The sequence below is a fragment of the Pelophylax lessonae genome (assembly GCF_965119305.1).
Source record: "Pelophylax lessonae genome assembly, chromosome: 11".
Lineage (NCBI taxonomy): Eukaryota > Metazoa > Chordata > Amphibia > Anura > Ranidae > Pelophylax > Pelophylax lessonae.
In genome coordinates, this window is record NC_138778.1 from 185,533,127 (window position 1) to 185,556,687 (window position 23,561).

The 23,561-nt window shown below is 41.8% G+C and overlaps 1 protein-coding gene across 2 annotated transcripts in view; it reads right to left on the bottom strand.

Moving 5' to 3' along the window:
• Positions 1–2,113: 2,113 nt before the first annotated feature.
• The window catches only part of ASIC2 (acid sensing ion channel subunit 2), a 1,163,119-nt gene continuing 1,141,671 nt past the window's right edge, over positions 2,114–23,561 (bottom strand). For both annotated transcript variants that reach the window (XM_082271615.1, XM_082271614.1), the window contains exons 9-10: positions 15,020–15,088; positions 2,114–2,527 (exon numbers count right to left, since the gene is read on the bottom strand). In XM_082271615.1, coding sequence (XP_082127741.1) covers positions 2,426–2,527; positions 15,020–15,088 — 171 coding nt within the window. In that variant the 3' untranslated portion in view covers positions 2,114–2,425. The remainder of the gene's footprint in view (positions 2,528–15,019; positions 15,089–23,561) is intronic.

The window sequence follows — 23,561 nt, forward strand, 5'->3', positions numbered from 1 at the left end:
GAGCACTGACAGGCTGACCCCCCACCCCTTCAACGTCTGCAGCAATGCTGGCAGCACTCATACGTCTATTTCCCAAAGACAACCTCTGGATATGACGCTGAGCATGTGCACTCAAGTTCTTTGGTCAACCATGGTGAGGCCTGTTCTGAGTGGAACCTGCCCTGTTAAACTGCTGTATGGTCTTAGCCACCATGCTGCAGCTCAGTTTCAGGGTCTTGGCAATCTTCTTATAGCCTAGGCCATCTTTATGTAGAGCAGCAATCTTCTTATAGCCTAGGCCCTCTTTATGTAGAGCAATAATTCTTTTTTTCAGATCCTCTGGGAGTTCTTTGCCACAAGGTGCCATATTGAACTTCCAGTGACCAGTATGAGAGAGTGAGAGCGATAACACCAAATTTAACACACCTGCTCCCCATTCACACCTGAGACCTTGTAACACTAACTGGGCCCAATTTGGACATATTCACTTTTGTTGCCGGTTGGTTAAGACATTAGTGACTGTGTGTTGAGTTATTTTGAGGGGACAGCAACTTTACACTGTTATACAAGCTGTACACTTTCTTCTTTACATTGTAACAAGGTGTCATTTCTTCAGTATTGTCACATGAAAAGATATAAAAAAATATTTACAAAAATGTGAGGGGGGTACTCACTTTTGTGAGATACTGTACATATATCCTTCCTAATTCCTGTTCATATTCATATTTTCTATCCTGCAGGACCTTTAAGGTCACCTACACAAATAACCTACAGTAGTGAGTATCACTAATCGCATAGATACATACAAATTTAAACAATACTGTAATGTACCCTAATATACCATATATATTGTTTTTATACTAGCAATAGTCTTCTGGGGACTAAGCTTTTTTCCCCCCTACACAAAACCCTACTCTTTCTCCCTCATAAATATCACCAGTTGCCCTAAAGTCAGTACACCTTATTTTATTGCAATATATTGCACTAAATCTTCTTATTTTTTCACTGTTCTGTTTTAGGATTTTCACAGTTTTTCTGCACCTCGAGTTTAGTATCTCTTACCTGTCAAGCACCATATAGTGTTCACAGTACTTTGCATGGTTCTAGTATTCATGATTCCTCTTTTGGCTCGGGTGCCCACTATTTGGACCCTTGCCAACTTTGGTCACCATCTAGTCCTATTGGTTTCTTACCCATTTGGACCCTACTTGCTTTCAACATTTTTTTCTTCCTCTTTTGGTTTTATATCTCGCCACACAGCCAAGATCACTTTTGAGTATCTAGATCTAGCCATTGATATTTCTTATTGTCTTTCCCCTTTTCTTTGCATTCAGAGAAAGCAAGAGCACTCACATTTGCTCCCCTCTGGTATATGTGATCTGCTGCCGATCCAAATCCGGTCCGGTATCTGCTATTCTCTGAGGACACTATTTCCCTGGTCTCCTGTGACCTGGGTTTGGGTTACCTCCTGGCTGTATGTGCACACTATGACTCCTGTCATTGTCAATGGTTATATGCCCTAATCCTGAATTATTGGTGAGTGTATAATGTTGTACTCTAATTGATGTATAAAACACTGCAATTCTGCATCTTTCTGCAGACCTGCGACATTGTACTACAATATTGTACCATGTATTAATTTTTTGTTATTTATGTTTAGAACCATTAAAGAGGTCACCCTCATTACTGGTCCCCGAAGAAGCCCATCATGTTGGCGAAACATGTCGGACCTTGGTGACCCCATTACTGTATTTCTTGGTTCAGACTTTCATGTTTTAACTTTACATATTGTCTATGTTTTTGATGCTATTTTGCATCCATGTTTTTAAATGATTTATCATTTTGATAATAAAATTATACCTTTTTAACTGCTGTGTCTATATTTATCTATTTTTTTGCCATAGAGATCACTGCCTCCAAAGTCCCATGTTTGGCGGTTCTATCACTGTATGCTTCCCCTTTAGGGGCTAATTTGGGGATTGATACAGATGAGGAACACCCTTTTACATTTTTTCCTATATTTGATTAGGGATGTGGCAGTGATCATTGGCTGAAGGTGAACCAGTGTCCGCATTTTATTATTTTACAATATATTTTTTTCAGTTGTTTTACCATACACAAATAACAAGATACATTTTGCCATTGTATGAATTTTTATTTTCTTTTTCTTTTTATATATAAAAACCCCTTGTTGAACCCGCGTAGCACACAGAGCTGTACGGAGAGCAATAGGTGTGCATTGTGTGTCTGTGTGGGGGTCTCCTCACACATCATATGAGGATCAGTGCTGTATACACTGCAGGCATGCAGGGCTGTGTACAGTTGGCAGTATGCAGATCTCTTTTCATGATAGTCCCTTTCCCAGGGTGTGCCGGGGCATCCATCTCTGACCACCATGCTGTGTCCGCTACACTTTTGGCACAAAATAAAGAGTGCTTTCAAAATGTCAGCAGGCAATTTCCTCCAGTGTCCCCAGTGTGGCCTGCAGTGGCACCGTCACAGTGTGGCTAATGGTTTCTGAATGGTTTGGCATGTTGTCACAGGTACTCTAGACGGGGAAGAAACACAAATGGTTAGTATGATTATTCTTTAGGGGCTTTCAGAGTGAACTTTAGAGGGTAGGCTAATTTATGAAAAATGTCCATATAGGTTTTGTGTTAGTATGGAAAAAAATAAATTTCTGCTCCAATTTGCTTGTGGAAAATGATGCAATATCTTAAAATGATGTACTATATCAAATCATCTATTTAGTATGTATACATTTTTCTTCTGGGCATAAATGACGCTTCAGTTTGTCTTTTAGTGAGTCTGGTGTAGATTTACAGGATATAATTCTCCGCTATTGTGTAAGAAAAAAAGGATCAGTAAGACAGTACACAGTGGTACATTACGTAAAACTCTATGAAGCATCGGAACTCTGCCCTCCACTCACAAAACACACCATGAAATGCATTTTCTCTCATCTATGTTATTTCTTCATTTTTTTTTTCTTTAAACAGAATTGTAAGAGGTTAAAGGATAACAGCATAGCATAAGGTGACAGTAACAACAATAGTCGTTAACTGTCAACCTCGCTTAAAAAATCATTTTGCAGATAGAAACCCCCTGCCTTTTACAGTGTATTCAGTGCTCTAAACGGACTGTGCCTTCACCAGCTGAATTTTTTGTGGGTATCTATTGTATGGGGCAGTCAAGCAGAATTCTGACGGTTGACATCAGAACCCACAACGCACAGCTGCATCCATTGGAGCTCAGGTTGGGTTTAGGTCCTATGACCTTCCCTGTTTGTTCCACTCAGGTATCAGCTTTTCCTTTTCAGTATTTTTATTGAAGTTTCAAGAATTATAATAAGCCATGGTTTGAGCATGCAGGGGTGACATTGAACAGGTATGAAACAGCGTAATGCGTAATAAGTGTATAAAAAGATAAATCGGCGCTATATTCATAAATCCTACATATATCATGTATCTAGCCAATAAAAAATGAAAGAAGAAGGGTCAGATGGCGTATAATATCCTTAAAAAGATGATAGTTCAAATGTGTAAAGTGTAATAAAAAAGGTGTAGAAAAATATAATAAAATAATAATATATCAAACATCCAAAATGCTAAATATCACATATAATAACATCAATAAATAAATATGTGACAGGTAAAAAAGAGGTGTTGGTGAATATAATGTGCAAACAAATGCAACTAAGCAATCCTAAAGTGCAATAGTGAGACTGAATAATAATGAGTAGCAAATACAGCTGCAAGAAAAAGTATGTGAACCCTTTGGAATGATATGGATTTCTGCACAAATTGGTCATAAAATGTGATCTGATCATCATCTAAGTCACAACAATAGACAATCACAGTGTGCTTAAACTAATAACACACAAAGAATGAAATGTTGCCATGTTTTTATTGAACACACCATGTAAACTTTCACAGTGCAGGTGGAAAAAGTATGTGAACCCCTAGACCCGGAGTCCTCAATAGGCGGACTCCGGGCCGCCTCCGGACCCACACGGATTAAAATCTGGACCGCCGAAGCGGTCTGCTTCCTTCTGTCTCAGCGGGGGACAGAATGGAGAGGATCGGGAGGATTGGAGTGGCTGTGTTTAGCGCTGCATGATTACAAAAAGCCGAGTACAAGTTCTTCTGCGGCGGAGAGGATTTCCTACAAAGTCCCGCCTCCTGGGCCGGCTCTTACCTATGATAGACAGAACACTGGTGACGTCTATCATAGGAGCCGGTGTCCAGGAGGCGGGACTTTGTAGGACATCCTCTCCATCGGGTAAGAAGAACTTGTACTCGGCTTTTTTTAATCATGCAGCGCTAAACACAGCCACTCCGATCCTCTCAATTCTAACCCCCCCCCCCCCCGCTGATGACAGAAGGAAGCAGACCGCTTCGGCGGTCCAGATTAATGGGGGCACGCACACTGGTCACTGCATTATTGGGGGCACAAACACTGGTCACTCTGCATTATTGGGGGCACGCACACTGGTCACTGCATTATTGGGGGCACAAACACTTTTCACTCTGCATTATTGGGGGCACACACACTGGTCACTGCATTATTGGGGGCACACACACTGGTCACTCTGCATTATTGAGGGCACACACACTGGTCACTCTGCATTATTGGGGGCACACACACTGGTCAATCTGCATTATTGGGGGCACACACACTGGTCACTCTGCATTATTGGGGGCACGCACACTGGTCACTCTGCATTATTGGGGGCACACACACTGGTCAATCTGCATTATTGGGGGCACACACACTGGTCACTCTGCATTAATGGGGGCACGCACACAGTCGCTCTGCATTAATGGGGGCACGCACACTGGTCAATCTGCATTAATGGGGGCACGCACATGGTCGCTCTGCATTAATGGGGACACGCTCTGCATTAATAGGGGCACACACATGGTCGCTCTGCATTAATGGGGGCACGCACATGGTCACTCTGCATTAATGGGGGCACGCACATGGTCACTCTGCATTAATGGGGGCACGCACACTGGTTGCTCTGCATTAATGGGGGCATGCACATGGTCACTCTGCATTAATGGGGGCACGCACAATGGTCGCTCTGCATTGGATGGGGGCAAGTTTTGGGGAATGCCTTTTTTTGTTGTTGGCGTTCTGTATTTGGAATTTGACGGTCACTTTTCCGGACCTCGGACTGAATGGAAAATTTGTAAGTGGACCTTTCAAGTTTACATTTGAGTACCCCTGCCCTAGACTAACAACATCTCCAAGAGCTAATTGGAGTGAGATGTCAGCCAACTGGAGTGCAATGAGATTGGAGGTGTTGGTTGCAGCTGCCCTGCCCTATAAAAAACACACACCATTTCTGGGTTTGCTTTTCACAAGAAGCATTGCCTGATGTGAATGATGCCTCACACAAAAGAGCTCTCAGAAGACCTACAATTAGGAATTGTTGAATTGCATAAAGCTGGAAAGGGTTATAAAAGTATCTCCGAAAGCCTTGCTGTTCATCAGTCCATGGTAAGACAAATTGTCTATAAATGGAGAAAGTTCAGCACTGCTGCTACTCTCCCTAGGAGTGGCCGTCCTGTAAAGATGACTGCAAGAGCACAGAGCAGACTGCTCAATGAGGTGAAGAAGAATCCTAGAGTGTCAGCTAAAGACTTACAAAAGTCACTGGCAAATGCTAACATCCCTGTTAGCGAATCTACAATACGTAAAACAAGAATGGATTTCATGGGAAGATACCACAGAGGAAGCCACTGCTGTCCAAACAAAACATTGCTGCATGTTTACAGTTTGCACAAGAGCACCTGGATGTTCCACAGCAGTACTGGCAAAATATTCTGTGGACAGATGAAACCAAAGTTGAGTTGTTTGGAAGTAACACACAACACTGTGTGGCGAAAAAGAGGCACAGCACACCTACATCAAAACCTCACCCCAACTGTGAAGGATGGTGGTGGGGGCATCATGGTTTGGGGCTGCTTTGCTGGGTCAGGGCCAGGACAGATTGCTATCATCGAAGGAAAAATGAATTACCAAGTTTATCAAGACATTTTACAGGAGAACTTAAGGACATCTGTCTACCAGCTGAAGCTCAACAGAAGATGGGTGTTGCAACAGGACAATGACCCAAAGCATAGAAGTAAATCAACAACAGAATGGCTTAAACAGAAGAAAATACATCTTCTGAAGTGGCCCAGTCAGAGTCCTGACCTCAACCCGATTGAAATGCTGTGGCATGACCTCAAGAAAGCGATTCACACCAGACATCCCAAGAATATTGCTGAACTGAAACAGTTCTGTAAAGAGGAATGGTCAAGAATTACTCCTGACCGTTGTGCACGTCTGATCTGCAACTACAGGAAAGGTTTGGTTGAAGTTATTGCTGCCAAAGGAGGTTCAACAGTTATTAAATCAAAGGGTTCACATACTTTTTCCACCTGCACTGTGAATGTTTACATGGTGTGTTCAATAAAAACATGGCAACATTTCATTCTTTGTGTGTTATTAGTTTAAGCAGACTGTGATTGTCTATTGTTGTGACTTAGATGATGATCAGATCACATTTTATGACCAATTTTTGAAGAAATCCATATGATTTCTAAAGGATTCACATACTTTTTCTTGCAGCTGTATATAAATCAATCAAACAAGTGACATATAAAGGGCACAGAGTGAAAGTGCTTATATCACAAAACAGTCCATTTTCAATAATAGTGCAAAAAATGCAGTAAACACAGCTTCTGTGACGGTGATGTGAGTGACATCAAGTACACTCAGCTTCAAAGTGATCGCTGGCGTGGTCAAAACCCACAGTGAATCCAAGTGCTGATAAGAAATGGCCGCTCACCTTAGCCAAATGATTTCAGGCGTGGTAGAAAGAATATGTCTCCTGACAACTCTCAATCACAGGCACCCAAGGGGGTAGGCAATAGGGTTGGTCTCCTGATAAGACTTGATCACACAGCCAATGTGGCGAAGTAGATTGGCCCCATAGATGTTCACTCAAGGTACTCCATCATATAGGTAAATAATGGAAGGGGGCTCATTGTGCAGTATGTAAAAACATTTATTAAAGTAAAAAGTAGTAACTTACATAGAAAATAAGACAGATGTGTCACAAGGTGTGTGACGCAATGCGTCGGGAGGAGCCGGGTGATGTCACTTCCGTGTCTACGGCCGTGACTGGAAGTCCTACTTTTATCCATATCCCGCGAACTGCGGCGGAGCATCTGTCTTATTTTCTATGAGCCCCCTTCCATTATTTACCTATATGATGTGGAGTACCTTGAGTGAACATCTATGGGGCCAATCTACATCGCCACATTTGCTGTGTGATCAAGTCTTATCAGGAGACCAATCCTATTGCCTACCCCCTTGAGTGCCTGTGATTGAGAGTTGTCAGGAGACATATTCTTTCTACCACGCCTGAAATCATTTGGCTAAGATGAGCGGCCATTTCTTATCAGCACTTGGATTCACTGTGGGCTTTGACCACGCCAGCGATCACTTTAAAGCTGAGTGTACTTGATGTCACTCACATCACCGTCACAGAAGCTGTGTTTACTGCATTTTTGCACTATTATTGAAAATGGACTGTTTTGTGATATAAGCACTTTCACTCTGTGCAGTTCATATGTCACTTGTTTGATTGATTTATATATTTGCTACTCATTATTATTCAATCTCACTATTGCACTATAGGATTGCTTAGTTGCATTTGTTTGCACATTATATTCACCAACACCTCTTTTTTACCTGTCACATATTTATTTATTGATGTTATTATATGTGATATTTAGCATTTTTGATGTTTGATATATTACTATTTTATTATATTTTTTACACCTTTTTTATTACACTTTTTTACACATTTGGACTATCCTCTTTTTTAAGGATATTATACGCCATCTGACCCTTCTTCTTTCATTTTTTATTGGCTAGATACATGATATATGTAGGATTTATGAATATCGCGCCGATTCATCTTTTTATACATTCATTTTAGTATCTGGTGACACTACTAGGATTGGCAGCTTATTCTGTCATTATCTGTTTTTATGTTTTACCTTCTTAATTTATCTCCATACACTCTTTATTCCATCATTACTTCAGTGGCAGCGCATTAGGCTTTTTTCCTTTCAATGCGTAATAAGTAACATAACAGTAAACTGTTACCAGGACCATAGAGGACCAGGTTAAAATGTAGGCATATATCATAGGTTATATTACTCTGTACCCTGGAGTACAACAGTCTACACTGATGAAGAGAAGGAGGAAACAGAGAAAGGAGAGAAAAAAGAGGAGAGGGGCTCAAGAGAGAGGGCGAGTACCACGGACACGGGACCTGTACAAACAAGGTTTAACCACTTCAATACAGTGCCCTTTCACCCCCTTCCTGCCCAGGCCAATTTTTGTCATGCTACACTGTACCCATATGACATTATTCACACAAATAGAGCTTTATTTTGGTGGTATTTAATCACCGCTGGGTTTTTTATTTCTTACTAAAAAAAAAAAGAAAAAAGACAGAAAATTTTGAAAAAAAAAAGTTTTTCTGTCAGTACATTTTGGAAATAAGTAATTTTTCTCCTTCACTGATGAGGGCTGATGAGGCAGCACTGATAGGATGCACTGATGGGCACTGATGAGGTGGCACTTATGAGGGGGTACTAATATGCCGCACTGATGAGAACTGATGATGGGCACTGATAGGCGGCACTAATGGGCACTGAAAGGTGGCACTGATGGGCAGCACATATGAGCAGGCTCTGACTTGCAGCACTATGGACACTGATTGTGTGCACTGAGGGTGGGCACTGATGGGCACTGTTTTTTAACTTTTCTGTAATCAGGGCACTGATGATCAGTGCCCTAATTATGTGTCCTAGACTCCCCTTTGAGGAGGAGCCTCTGACAGTGTGAGACGAGGAGAGCCGATAAACGGCACTTCCTCATTTACATGTGACCAGCTTTGATTGGACACAGCCGATCACATGGGTAAAGAGCCACGTCATTGGCTCTTTACCAAGATTTGGGTCACGCCATGTCCTAACAACACGGCGCGACCACGATCGCTGCACTGCATGCCTCTGCAGGCGCGCGAGAGAGGCCGCTCTGGGGTGCCATCATATGATGTCGTCCCAGAAAGAGAGCCGCACCACTCCGCTGTCATTTGACGGTGGGCGGGCGGTAAGTGGTTAAAGCTGACCATAACTAGTCATGGACAGGGAGGAATAACTTTTCCACTTTGCATGCAAATTCTTCACTATGGACATCTGCTCATCGTTGATCAGATCAGCCATTCTGGTTTTTACCTGTAAAGCAACAGATGGAGTCTTCCACACCTGAGCAATGGCTCACTTGGCGGAGAAAAAAAGCTATGTGGGCAATTTTTGCTGGGGTGCGAAGAGACCTGGTATAGAACACTGTAAAAGAGCCAGCCGGGCATCCTTTCGGGCAGTCATATGAAATACAATCTGCAGTAGGCCAAAGACCCTGGGCCAGAAGCTGATGAAGGTCTGGGCAAGACCAGTATAAATGTAGGACATCCCAACGTTGAGCACAATTCCATCACTGCTGTCAGGATAAGTGTGAGCAAGCCTAGTCAGGACCCAATACCACCGCAGGAGCACCTTATAAGCAACCCCTAGGGTGGTAGTGTTGAATTAACATTTCGCTATTGTATAAGCCTTACTCCAGTTCTCCCCTTCAATACCAGATCCAAGATCTCGCTCCCATTGTGTCACATAGGAAAGGGTCGATAAAGATAACCTACTATTAAGAGAGGCGTAAAGCGATGAGATAAGACCAGGGGACCCCAGGAATGTAGACAAGTATGCTGAAAGTAAACTGAAAGGTGGAAGTACGACAAAAAAAAAAAACCTAATTTCACAATTGCAAATAGTGAAAGTGCTGCTGCCTTGCAATTTCATGCGTCTCCTGGAGGACCGCCCATGACGGAAACGAGTGAGCAGTTAAAAACTGGTTCTCCCCGGTAAAGCCATGGGAGGCCCACCAGGAGAAGGAACAATAATGTTCTAACCCCGGCAGAAAAAGGGAATTGTAGACGAAAGGTAAAAGAGGCAAAAAAGGGGACATCAATTTTCCAGATGGTATCAGCTTTCAAGCCCTGATCTATCTACTATCCCTGATGTTTTACAGTGGATCAAAACATTGAATTAAGGTCCACATAAACAATTTAAGTGTATGTACAATCAAAATTTTTTATTGAATTGTGAAGGGTTAAACCCTTCGTTAGGGTATTTTTTGCTGTCTGTCTTGTTAGGGAGATTTCCCTTCACTTTCTATTCTAGAGATAAAGCATAAGTCAGAGGAAATCCCTCTTAGACAGTTGTGAATGGAAAGATTGTTCTCATTGCATGATTTACCCTTACATTTTGTTCTGGTGACTTTTTGTTTGGGTGACAGTAGTCAATGGAGAGGGTAAATCCCCCAGTGTGACACAGGCACCAATAAAAACCCAATAGGGGTTCTAATCCTAATTCAATAAAAAAAAAAAAGGTTTTGGTTATACATACACTTCTTTTTTTAATTCTTTATTTTGGACAAGGTGTAAACAGATAAATGGGATGCATTGGTATGGAATGTGTGTCTGTTAGATATAATTACATACAGTACAATTATAATAACACAGAGTAGACCGGGCATGAGGGTGAGTGTGTGTAGACTTATTTCTTAACAAAAAAAGTCCTCATAGAACCTGGTTCTGCTGACCCATGAAGGTTAAATATACATAACATATACTTAAAAAAATGCACAGTTTTTTGCAGGTAAAAAAAATAAATATGCATTATTTAGGAGCCTGTAAAGCATTGCACCCACAATCAGCATATTACAGGTGCAATGTCAGGCTCCCATGTACAGTTACTGAAGTCTAGGAAGATTAATGAACTACAAGAGTGTTCACCAGCGCACTTGCTACAAACTGTCAGCCACAGCGAAAGACGGTACTTGAAATTCATTCACAGAACCCTGTGAGCGAATTACACAGTTGTGTGGGTGGAGCCCTGCACGGCCACACTATTTTTGAATTGTGGCAGCGGGTGTGGGGAGAGGATCCCCAACCCACTGTCACAATGGGGTATTGGGTCATGGTGCGGGTGGGTGCTTTAGTAACATGTTACATAATATATCCTGAATATGCATGTAACACAGTGGTGTCACTAGGGGAGGGCCAGAGGAGGCCATTCCCCCCCCCCCAACATTATGCTGCGCCCCCCCAACAGGATCACACACCCTGATCTGGGATGGCAGGTTGGTAAGCCCAGATTGCTGGATCCCGACTCGCCATCCCCTAGCCTTATTGTGAAGAACAGAGCCGCACTAGAGGAAGCAAAGCCAATGCTTCCTGTATAGTTCTGGCTCCTATGACAGGCGGAGTAATACCAAATGTACTCCGCCTGTGTAAGGAGCGATACAGGAAGCATTGGTTCTGCTCTCTACTGCAGCCACATGCTTCCTCCTGCACCACTCCTGTCACACACTGTTGAGGTTTCTGAGAAGCCAGCTGTCCCAGTCAGCAGTACCCACCAGCAGTACCAGCCAGCAGTACCAACCAGCAGTACCTACCAGGAGTAATCACTAGCAGTACCAGCCAGCAGTATCCACCTGCAATACCAGCCAGCAACACCCACCAGCAGTACCAGCCATCAGTACCCGCCAGCAGTACCAGCCAGCAATACCCACCAGCAGTACCCACCAGCAGTACCAGCCCTAGAGGGCAGCCAGCAGCAGCCACAAGCCATACCCACCTAGGAGACAGCTGCAGTCAACGATACCTGCTGGAATCCTGAGGAAGAAGTGAAGATTGAGGTCAGTTGAGGTGCAAGTAAACAACAGTGAATCTGTGTGGAAGCAGCCTTAGGCCCCTTTCACACGATCGGGTCTGCCTCTCTGTTTTTCAGGTGGACCGAATCGGACTCTCTATTCACCTCTATAGAGCGGCAGATTTAAATGGACTTGTGTCCGTTTACCTCCGCCTGTCTCCAATCCGATCTACTTAAAAAAACAGAAGTGGATCTATCCCCTTCTGTCTGGGCGGATCAAATCGGAGGGCCCATAGAGTAGAGTGGGCTGTGTCCGTGTCTGCTCTGCATATGCGGATGACACGGGCCTGTCATCTGCCCGCTCCACTCTTTGTGGCCTGCGACCGGTTACCAGTCGCTTAAGTGGCCCTCGGTCCTCAAAGGGTTGGGCACCCCTGCGGTAGGGGCATACATCCCAGATGGAGATGTGCCCTGTAGCAGCCTTCCCCCTTAGTTGCGCCATGGTGTGTGGCTGAGGGAAGGAGTCCAGGATGGAGAGGTTGGCTGGACTGTAGCGCATCAGGAGACCTGCGGGGAAATCATAAAGATCTCCCATGAATTACTGCGTACATTGGCACCAATGCTAGGCTTTATTCCTGCGAAAACTGGCACCATTACTAGGCTTTATTACTGGGTAAACTTGCAAAAGTACTAGGGTTAATTACTGCGTAACTGGCACCAATACTAGGGGTTGATGCTTCGTAAACTGGCACCAATACTAGGAGCAATTACTGTGTAAACTGGCACCAATACTAGGGGTTATTACTGCGTGAACTGGAACCAATAATAGGGGTTATTACTGTGTAAACTGGCACCAACACTAGGGGTTATTACTGCGCAAACTGGCACCAATACCAGGGGTTATTACTTCGTAAACTGGCACCAATACTAGGGGCTATTACTGCATAAACTGACACCAATACTAGGGGTTATTACTATGTAAACTGGCACCAATACTAGGAGCTATTACTGCGTAAACTGGCACCAACACTAGGCTTTATTCCTGCGTAAACTGGCACCAATACTAGCGGTTTTTACTGTGTAAACTGGCACCAATACTAGGGGTTATTACTGCGTACACTGGCACCAATACTAGGCTTTATTCCTGCGTAAACTGGCACCAATTCTAGGCTTTATTACTGTGTAAACTAGCACCAATACTAGGGGTTATTAGTGCATAAACTGGCACCAATACAAGGGGCTATTACTGCGTAAACTGGCAGCAAAACTAGGGGTTTTTACTGTGTAAACTGGCACCGATACTAGGAGCTTTTACTGCGTGAACTGACACCAATACTAGGGGTTATTATTGTGCAAACTGGCAGCAAAACTAGGAGCTATTGCTGCATATACAGGCACCAAAACTAGGCTTTATTACTGCGTAAACTGGCAGCAATCCTAGGGGTTATTACTGCGTACACTGGCACCAGTGCTAGGCTTTATTCCTGCATAAACTGGCACCAATACTAGACTTTATTCCTGTGTGAACTGGCAGCAATACTAGGGGTTATTCCTGCGTACACTGGCACCAATACTAGGCTTTATTCCTGCGTAAACTGGCACCAATTTTAAGCTTTATTACTGTGTAAACTAGCACCAATAATAGGGGTTATTACTTTGTAAACTAACACCAATACTAGGGTCTATTACTGCGTAAACTGACACCAATACTAGGGTTTTTTTACTGTGTAAACTTTTAGGAGATATTACTGCATAAACAGGCACCAATACTAGGCATTATAACTGCGTAAACTGGCAGCAATCCTAGGGGTTATTACTGTGTACACTGGCACCAATGCTAGGCTTTATTCCTGCGAAAACTGGCACCATTACTAGGCTTTATTACTTGGTAAACTTGCACCAGTACTAGGGTTTATTACTGCATAACTGGCACCAATACTAGGGGTTGATGCTTCGTAAACTGGCACCAATACTAGGAGCAATTACTATGTAAACTGGCACCAATACTAGGGGTTATTACTGCGTGAACTGGAACCAATACTAGGGGTTATTACTGTGTAAACTGGCATCAATACTAAGGGTTATTACTGCATAAACTGGCACCCATACTAGGGGTTTTTACTGTGTAAACTGGCACCAATACTAGGGGGTATTACTGCATAAACTAACATCATTACTAGGAGTTGTTACTGCGTAAACTGGCACCAATACTAGGGGTTATTACTGAGTAAACTAGCATTAATACTAGGTGTTCTTACTGCGTAAACTGGCACCAATACTAGGGGCTATTACTGTTTAAACTGGCACGATACTAGGGGGTATTACTGCGTAAACTGGCACCAATACTGGGGGCTACTACTGTTTAAACTGGCACCAAAACTAGGGGTTATTACTGCGTAAACTGGCACCAATACTAGGGGCTATTGCTGTGTAAATTGGCACCATTAATGGGGTTATTACTGTGTAAACTGGCATCATTACTAGGGGCTATTACTGCATAAACTGGCAGCAATACTAGAGGCTATTACTGCATAAACTGGCACCCATAGTAGGGGCTTTTTACTGAGTAAACTGTTTGCTAAAATAGCTTTAAACTATAAAGAAAAGCTTTTGAGAGGTTTCCTCTTTCTCGGGTCTGAAGCAATACCTATGGAAGAAAGGAAAACTGTGGAAAGCTTGTCTTTAGATTAGGTTAGTACAAAAAAAAGGTATCATTGCATACTCTCATATTATTTTGTAACCCTATTTATACATTATATATATATATATATATATATATATATATATATATATATATATATATTAATTTCATTTTTTTTGCGTGAAAATTATGAGTACCCCCCTCGTTCTGATTGTGGTATCTTATGTGCCCCCCCCCCCTTATATATGGATTCTAGAGTCGCCACTGATGTAACATTACTAAAGGTGAACTTATCCTTTCATCTAAATTGTTGCTTTAAAATGTGACTGTAAAAAAGCTTTAATGCCCTTGAATAAACTTTCAGTGTGGATGATTTTGGAAATGTCTGAAAGCAGACCTTAGGCTGGACTACAAAAGAAAAAAATAAATCTGTTCTGACAGTCAAGAAAAGGTTAGGCAGGATTACATACTGAATATCTCAGGTACTACAGCACTTAAGAAAAGGGGGGGTTTATGTTCTCTTGAAACCCTTTTCTTCTGTGTTTATACAGTATATTTCTGACGCGTTTTGTACAACATATATTCATGTAAGTGTATACATTTTCCAGCATTATCTCACCAGATCCTCTGCATGTCCTCCTTCCTCATTTTCCTTGCCCAAGAGATCTAACAGCTTTTCCTTGATCAGCTAAAAATAAAAAAAAAAGATTGGGACATTTAGTATAACAGAGTAAGGAACATTAAATAACGTTTGAATGTTAAAGTAGTATTTATTAAAGCAGCTTCAAATCTTCTCTAATTTCTGTCCTAACTACTACCCATTCATGTGCAATAAAATGTTAAAGAACATTTCCCAGAAAAATTATATCCCCTTATTTTATTGAGATGGTAAAGCTAGACAGAAGATTTTCAGAGGCTCAACCCTGCTACTGAAATTAGGCAAATTCCCCTGTGGCGTGCTACACAGATACAGTATTAGCCTTAGTTCACAAAGGGCAGTCAAAACAGGTGGATGATAATGCATTTTTACCTACACTCCCCCTCCCCCACATTGTCACAGCCATGATCCTTAACCTTACGGTGCAGCTATTTTTAATGAGTCATTGTATTTAGAAGGCACCGCCTGTCAAACCCTCCCACTGAAGTGTATTGGACTTTTGCAGAATCACGTCCCAAATGTGGCTATGCCAGTTGCATGGCAGTACTTCAGTGTAATATCCACTTTTGGGATACACAAAATCCTCCTAGGAATTAAAAAATGTAATCTCCCGATTGGCTGTCAACTGCAGTATGAAAAGCGACACAACACACAAATATTGAATGCACAATAAAAACACAATATTGAATGCCTATGATCTTCAGGTCCTCAGACGGCACTGCTTTATAAACCAGCATGAAAAAAGTTTCACATAGGAAAAAATACAAAAACGGCGGCGGCTGGCTTCATGGCCTACTCCTTGACAACCAGCTATATACAAAAAAAAAAAAAAAAAAACAGCATGATTCTGTGATGGACATCACTGCATGGGCTCAGAATACTTCCAAATTTCACTGTCTGTAAACTTGTGCCATCCAAAAATACAAGGTAAAGCTCCATCATGCAAAGAAGAAGCCATATCTGAACATTAACCAGAAACACTGCTGTTTTCTCTAGGCCAAAGCTCGTTTAAAATGGTCTCTTGCAAAGTGAAAAACTTTGTAAGCTCTGTGGTCAGACAAACCTAAATTTAACATTCTTTTTGGCAACCACGAGTGCTGCGTCCTCTGAACTATAGGAGAGGGACCTTCTGGCTTGTTAACAGCACTCAGTTCAAAAGCCTGCATCTCTGATGGTATGGGGGTGCATTAAGTACATCTGGAAAAGCACATCAATGCTAAAAGTTATATCCAGGTTTTAGAGCAGCATATGTTCCCATCCAGACAATGTCTTTTTCAGGAAGGCCATGCATATTTCAGCAGGGCAATGCTAAACAAAATATTGTGTCTATGACAACAACATCACTTCATACTAGAAGCGTCCGGGTGTTTAACTGGCCTGCCTACAGTCCAGACCTTTTACCAATTGAAAATATCTGGTGCATCCTGAAATGAAAAATATGACCTAGGACTGTTCAGCAGTTAGGATCCTATAACAGGCAAGAACAAGACAACAATTCTCTCCCAAAACTCCAGCACCTGGTCTCCTCAGTTCCTAGAAGTTTACAGAGTGTTGTTAAAAGAAGAGGGGATGCTGCACCATGGTCTGTCCCAACTTTTTTGAGATGTGTTGCTGCCATCGATTTCAAAATAACCTTATTTTTTCTTAAAATTTTATATTTTCTCAGTTTAAACACTTGATATGTTTTCTATTTTTGACTGTGAATAAAATATGGGTTTATGAGATTTACAAATCATTGCATTCTGTTTCCATTTAGATTATTTACAGCGCCCCAGCTTTTATGGAATTGAGGTTGTAAATCACTAGCAACTTTAGCAGCATTGAGCTACTAAAACTCTCTAGTATATAGTTTTAGCTTATTATTCAGGTGACTGCCAGCAAATAGTAAAATCCCAAGAGACTATAATTGCTAGTATAGCCCTAGTCAAAGACCAGCCTCCAACCCTTGCATGCATTACTGGCTGTAAACACTGGAGAAGGCCAGAAAAATAGAAGTATGCAACTGGGTGGGCATTTTCTGCTTGGATTGGATTAGGAATCTGGGGGGGGGGGAGCAAGTTTTTTTTTTTTCTTTTTAAGGTAGTGTTGAATTAAAAAAAAAATCCTAGTTGCTGATCATTCAGCTTCTTTGAGTCACTGACCTGGAACACAAAAGTACTTCAAGACTTCTGCCTTCCCGATGTGCATGCTTGATATGGGTCAGTGGCTCAAACAAACCAAGTGGCAGTGGCCAGCATGTCAGCCAGACAACAATTATTTTCAGAAGGAGATCAACATTGGCACCCCCAATAGTTCTTAGATAGGTTTAGGAGTCTTATATGCTGCTTGGTTACGGTTCAAGAGTTTATGAAATCTCAAATCAAAGGATAAACTCAGCTGGTGAAAATAAAATGTATATATACTATGCTATTTGGAGAATGCTGTGAACACAGACTGTGTGCATTGCTTAGAGCTTGAGGTTTATGGACACTGTGGTTTAATATTATTCAAGGGATAAAAAATAAAAGGACCACTCTCTATATAACCCCTGTGCTCATGTCTAGTAGAGTTCCCCATACTTTCTGTAAACAGCATAAATTATTTACTTTCTGTATCTTAGATCTTTTTTTTTATGTTTATGTATAATGGAATGAATAAGCCCTGTTACATATTCATCACAAGAATAAAAAAAGTTCAATATCTGAAAACAGTTTGTAGGATTTGAGTGCTTTCATTAAAAAGCAGAGTGTGTATGTGTGTATACTGTCATCTGCCAGACCTCTTCCTAGCTCCCCTGTTGATTAAGTCAGGTATTAAAGGTGTGGGGTGGGGGTGACCTAAAATTTTCTATAATTTCTTAGTCTGAGTGTTCTTTGCTAGGCTTTCATGCAAATTGGATTCACTGTTTGTAGGTTAGCACATAAAATAATAACTATTTGCTCAGCGACGAAAGGCAGAGTGCACACAAATGATGCCCATTGTGTCTTGCAAATGACTCTGATAATTTCCAATTCCCATTATCTATATGCAGAAAACAGCTGAAAGATACATTACCGACCTTCACACAACAAACTATTATACCACAGTAAACCTTGTCAGTGTGTTTTAGATCATTTTTAAATTGTTATGACAAACATGCTCTACTCATTGCAGAGCTATCACCATCCACTTCATCATACAGTCCTGGTCTATATTATATACTGCATTTCTATATTGTTTGTTACATATTTATTTCTACCACAAAGGCGGTATAATCACATGATGATGAGATGCAGAACATCTACACACAAGCAAGGCACAATACTGCGCCAATTATGCAGGAGGATATTATGCCTACCTGCCAGGGCTACATGTGAAAGCATTAATGACTGTTGCTTGATTGTAAATGAGCATATGAGTTTCACACCTGACTAAATATGTCATTTACACAAATTATGGTTGTCTTGTTTGTTTTGGGATCATTTAAAATCTGACAAATATTTGCTAGCAATACAAGACAACAACTCTTTTGTTTATCGAAATGATTTTAAATGCACATCATACATACTGTAGTTACATAGTTACATCGTGAGGTTGAAAAAAGACATCCGTCCATCCAGTTGAACCTATGATGTGTGTGTGTGTTTGCTGTTAACCGTACATTGTATACCCCTGTATGTTGTGGTCTTTAAGGTGTCCATCTAATCGTTTTTTGAAACTATCGATGCTCCCTGCTAATACGACTGCTTGTGGAAGAGAATTCCACATCCTTACCACTCTGACAGTGAAGACCCCCCTATGTACTTTAAGGTTAAACCGCCTTTCCTCTAGTTTTAGTGAGTGGCCACGTGTCTTATTGTATTCCGTTTCTCTGAATAGTTTGTTCCTTATGCTAGGGTTGCCAGTATAGTATTTGTACATTGATATCATATCCCCCCTCAAGCGTCTCTTGAATAAGTTGAATAAGTTCAGTGCTTGTAATCTTTCCTCATAGCCGATGTCCTCCATTCCCCTAATTATTTTTGTTGCCCTTCTCTGGACTCTCTCCAGTTCCATGCACTATTATTTAACACCAACAGGTGATGACAATTATATACAGTGGGTACGGAAAGTATTCAGACCCCCTTAAATTTTTCACTCTTTGTTATATTGCAGCCATTTGCTAAAATCATTTAAGTTCATTCTTCTTCCTCATGAATGTACACATAGCACCCCATACTGACAGAAAAACACAGAATTGTTGACATTGTTGCAGATTTATTAAAAAAGAAAAACTGAAATATCACATGGTCCTAAGTATTCAGACCCTTTGCTGTGACACTCATATATTTAACTCAGGTGCTTTCCATTTCTTCTGATCATCCTTGAGATGGTTCTACACCTTCATTTGAGTCCAGCTGTGTTTGATTATACTGATTGGACTTGATTAGGAAAGCCACACACCTGTCTATATAAGACCTTCCAGATCACAATGCATGTCAGAGCAAATGAGAATCATGAGGTCAAAGGAACTGCCTGAAGAGCTCAGAGACAGAATTGTGGCAAGGCACAGATCTGGCCAAGGTTACAAAAAGATTTCTGCTGCACTTAAGGCTCCTAAGAGCACAGTGGCCTCCATAATCCTCAAATGGAAGACGTTTGGGAGGACCAGAACCCTTCCTAGAGCTGGCCGTCCGACCAAACTGAGCTATCGGGGGAGAAGAGCCTTGGTGAGAGAGGTAAAGAAGAACCCAAAGATCACTGTGGCTGAGCTCCAGAGATGCAGTCAGGAGATGGGAGAAAGTTGTAGAAAGTCAACCATCACTGCAGCCCTCCACCAGTCGGGGCTTTATGGCAGAGTGGCCCGACGGAAGCCTCTCCTCAGTGTAAGACACATGAAAGCCCGCATGGAGTTTGCTAAAAAACACCTGAAGGACTCCAAGATGGTGAGAAATAAGATTCTCTGGTCTGATGAGACCAAAATAGAACTTTTTGGCCTTAATTCTAAGCGGTATGTGTGGAGAAAACCAGGCACTGCTCATCACCTGTCCAATACAGTCCCAACAGTGAAGCATGGTGGTGGCAGCATCATGCTGTGGGGGTGTTTTTCAGCTGCAGGGACAGGATGACTGGTTGCAATCGAGGGAAAGATGAATGCGGCCAAGTACAGGGATATCCTGGACAAAAACCTTCTCCAGAGTGCTCTGGACCTCAGACTGGGCCGAAGGTTTACCTTCCAACAAGACAATGACCCTAAGCACACAGCTAAAATAACGAAGGAGTAGCTTCACAACAACTCCGTGACTGTTCTTGAATGGCCCAGCCATAGCCCTGACTTAAACCCAATTGAGCATCTCTGGAGAGACCTAAAAATGGCTGTCCACCAACGTTTACCATCCAACCTGACAGAACTGGAGAGGATCTGCAAGGAGGAATGGCAGAGGATCCCCAAATCCAGATGTGAAAGACTTGTTGCATCTTTCCCAAAAACACTCCTGGCTGTATTAGATCAAAAGGGGGCTTCTACTAAATACTGAGCAAAGGGTCTGAATACTTAGGACCATGTGATATTTCAGTTTTTCTTTTTTAATAAATCTGCAACAATGTCAACAATTCTGTGTTTTTCTGTCAGTATGGGGTGCTATGTGTACATTCATGAGGAAGAAGAATGAACTTAAATGATTTTAGCAAATGGCTGCAATATAACAAAGAGTGAAAATTTTAAGGGGGTCTGAATACTTTCCTTACCCACTGTACACTCACACATATGCACGGTTTGTTATTTAACACAAAGCAATAATGATCACACACAGTATGTTTTCCCAACACCAAAAGCAATTGCAGGCAGTAATGCTGGCCATATACTATTCAAAACATCGGCCGAAATTTGGTCATTTGGACAGTTCTTTCGTTTTTCGGCCAGTTCATGGGCACAAATCGGTAATCGGTTGTGACATTTTTTAGCCGAAATAACAAAGGATAAGTGTGGAATTTTTCTGCCGAACGAACGATAAATTGAAAGGTTAATGTGTTTTTTGTCAAAACTGTTTGCACTAGGTATATGTAAAAAAATAATTAAATCATATATCGGTCATTACATGATGGCATGATCGTTTGCTCTCATGGCCGAGTGTTTGTTTTTCGAAAATGAATTTTAAAGATTTTTCGTATAGTGTATGGCCAGCATAACCCATAGAAAAAAAGTTATTTACCTTTCAACAGTTTGGGACATGTGTTATTAGGATAAAGGGATAATTAAACTGTTTAAGCAGGCTTTGCTTAAACACTGATTACTGAGTTATGCTCTACCTCTAGGTGACTGGACACTGGTAATAGCAAAGTTGAAACCCAGCCCAGTTTTGTAAGCAAGCAACACAGGAGTGAACGTAGACACAGAGACGAGGGTCTTGTGATGTACTCCAAGGAAAGTATTTTTACAGGTAAATCAAAAATCTTGTTTTCCTTACTTTAAACCATTGGAATGTCCAATCCTATGAGGGGCAGGCAACACAGTAAACAATGGCTAACAGGGCCCAACAAAAAAACCCAAACTGGGTAAGATGAAGCACTTTACAGGGCCTCCTGAAGGAACTATCAATTAAAGCTGGCATTTGTTGAGGCTTAAACACCTGCTAAAGCTTAGCAAATCTTTGAGTAGTAGAGGTGGCAACCTTACAGACCTGGGAAACCAAGGCCTGATACTGAAAAGCCCATGAAGTGCCAACACTTCTAGTAGGTTGTACGCCTAAAAGATGATTTGCCAAATCCACCTAGCAGTGTTTGGATGGGATGCAGCCTGCCCTTCGTGGGAACAAAGAGGTTGCACAAACAGGAAGTCAGACTGATAAATCGAAGGGGGGGGGGGATGCGTAAATATGGTTGAACTCATCTATCCATGAAGTCATGAGGATATGCACTACAAAGGCCCGAAGATCCTTTAAAATGTTCATACAACTGCCCAGTTAGTCGTTGAACTTGTATGCTGAAAGATCTGTGTTTGGCATACCCTCCTGGAGACAGAGAGTTTGAAATACTTTCAAGTGGAGACCACTCTGCAGGATCTTCACATTGGTGGCTTAGGAAGTACGCCTGCCCATTTTCCATGACAGGGCTTTACAGAGCCAAAACATGAAGTTCTGTCCAAGGCACAATGATCTTTTATCTTTAAGAGCAGGAAGCCAGCAAATTGGGCAGCTTTTTGGTGAACAGCTTTAGTGCTGTGGCAAGGGCAAAGGACAGAGAGACAAACTGAAAATGTTGTTCCCTTCCTGCAAAACTCAGATAAAAATGGGAATGTGCAAATAAACATCCTTGATGTCCACCAAGGCCAGAAAATCCCCCCAATGAAGAAAGGCAACTATTAACCTGATGGATTACATTTGGAAGTTCTGAGCAAGTTGAAATTTGTTTACATTCCAGAATGTAATGCACACCCCCATTTTTGTTTTGGAGCAGTTAAAAGGTTAAAATAATATCTGTGAAACCTTCCTTGTTCTATAACAGGGGCAGTGGCCTGTTGCAAACGTAATAGGTCCAGTGCAGCAAAAAAGGCCATTCATAGGTGTGTCATAGGCGTGAAGCATGATGGAGGCAAGGCACAAAACTCCATCTTGTAGCCTCCGGCCACAGATGTCAGGAACATCTCGGGTCCAAATGAACACAAAGACCAATATCCCCCCCCCCACTTGAAATAATGAGGTCATTTCTAGGATGAGGGCTCATCTCCCGCCTTGAAAGGCTTGGTAGTCCAATTACTCTTATAGTACAGGTCATCAGGTTTCTATGTAATCCCTGAGTTCTGGAATGGATGAAAGGGGACCCTTCTTAAGCGTAGCCACAGAGGATTTAGGTCCCCATTGTTTTTTTTCCTTTCTTCAGTGGCAAGAGCTTCCTTTTCCTTCATTAATTTTGTGTATCAATGTATCCACGCATTGCCAAACAGGCATTCACCCTCAAAAGGCATTCGTTCCAGTTGTTTCTTGCAGGGGGAAATTCACCCACCACCATTGAAGCCATAAAATGCTTCTCTTGTGAACCAACATGAGGCCCAGGTGGTAAAGCTGCTGAAGAGAATCTCCTAACCCATCCACACATAAAGGTAACTCCAAACAGTTACTCTCCTACGCTCTGGTGTTATGTTTTTAGGAGGAAAAAGTGTATTTTATACTTCATTCATGGCGCCTTCAGTCTTGCTGCCCTCTCAGGACCAAGAACTAGAAGGATAACAAAAACTAGAGAAGGGTGTGCTGACCTAGTGCAATTTTATTAAGCGTTTATTGAAAAGTAAAACAAGCGATCTCATTGATCATACTCACAAACGCAAGTGTTCAATACGCATATCAAAGCACTGAATGGATAAATCTCCTCCAGGACATGGACTAATCCAATGCTGCAAGGAGGTCAGATGGCATCTATATAGGTTGGTTGATGCATTTCAAGGGAGAACCCTCTTTTTCAGAGCCAGAAGAACCTTCCTAAAGGGCACCCTTTATTCATAAGCACCCTTTTTTATTCATGAGCCTCATCCCAGATTAATAAGGCCTGGCAAAGCCTCATGGTAGTATTT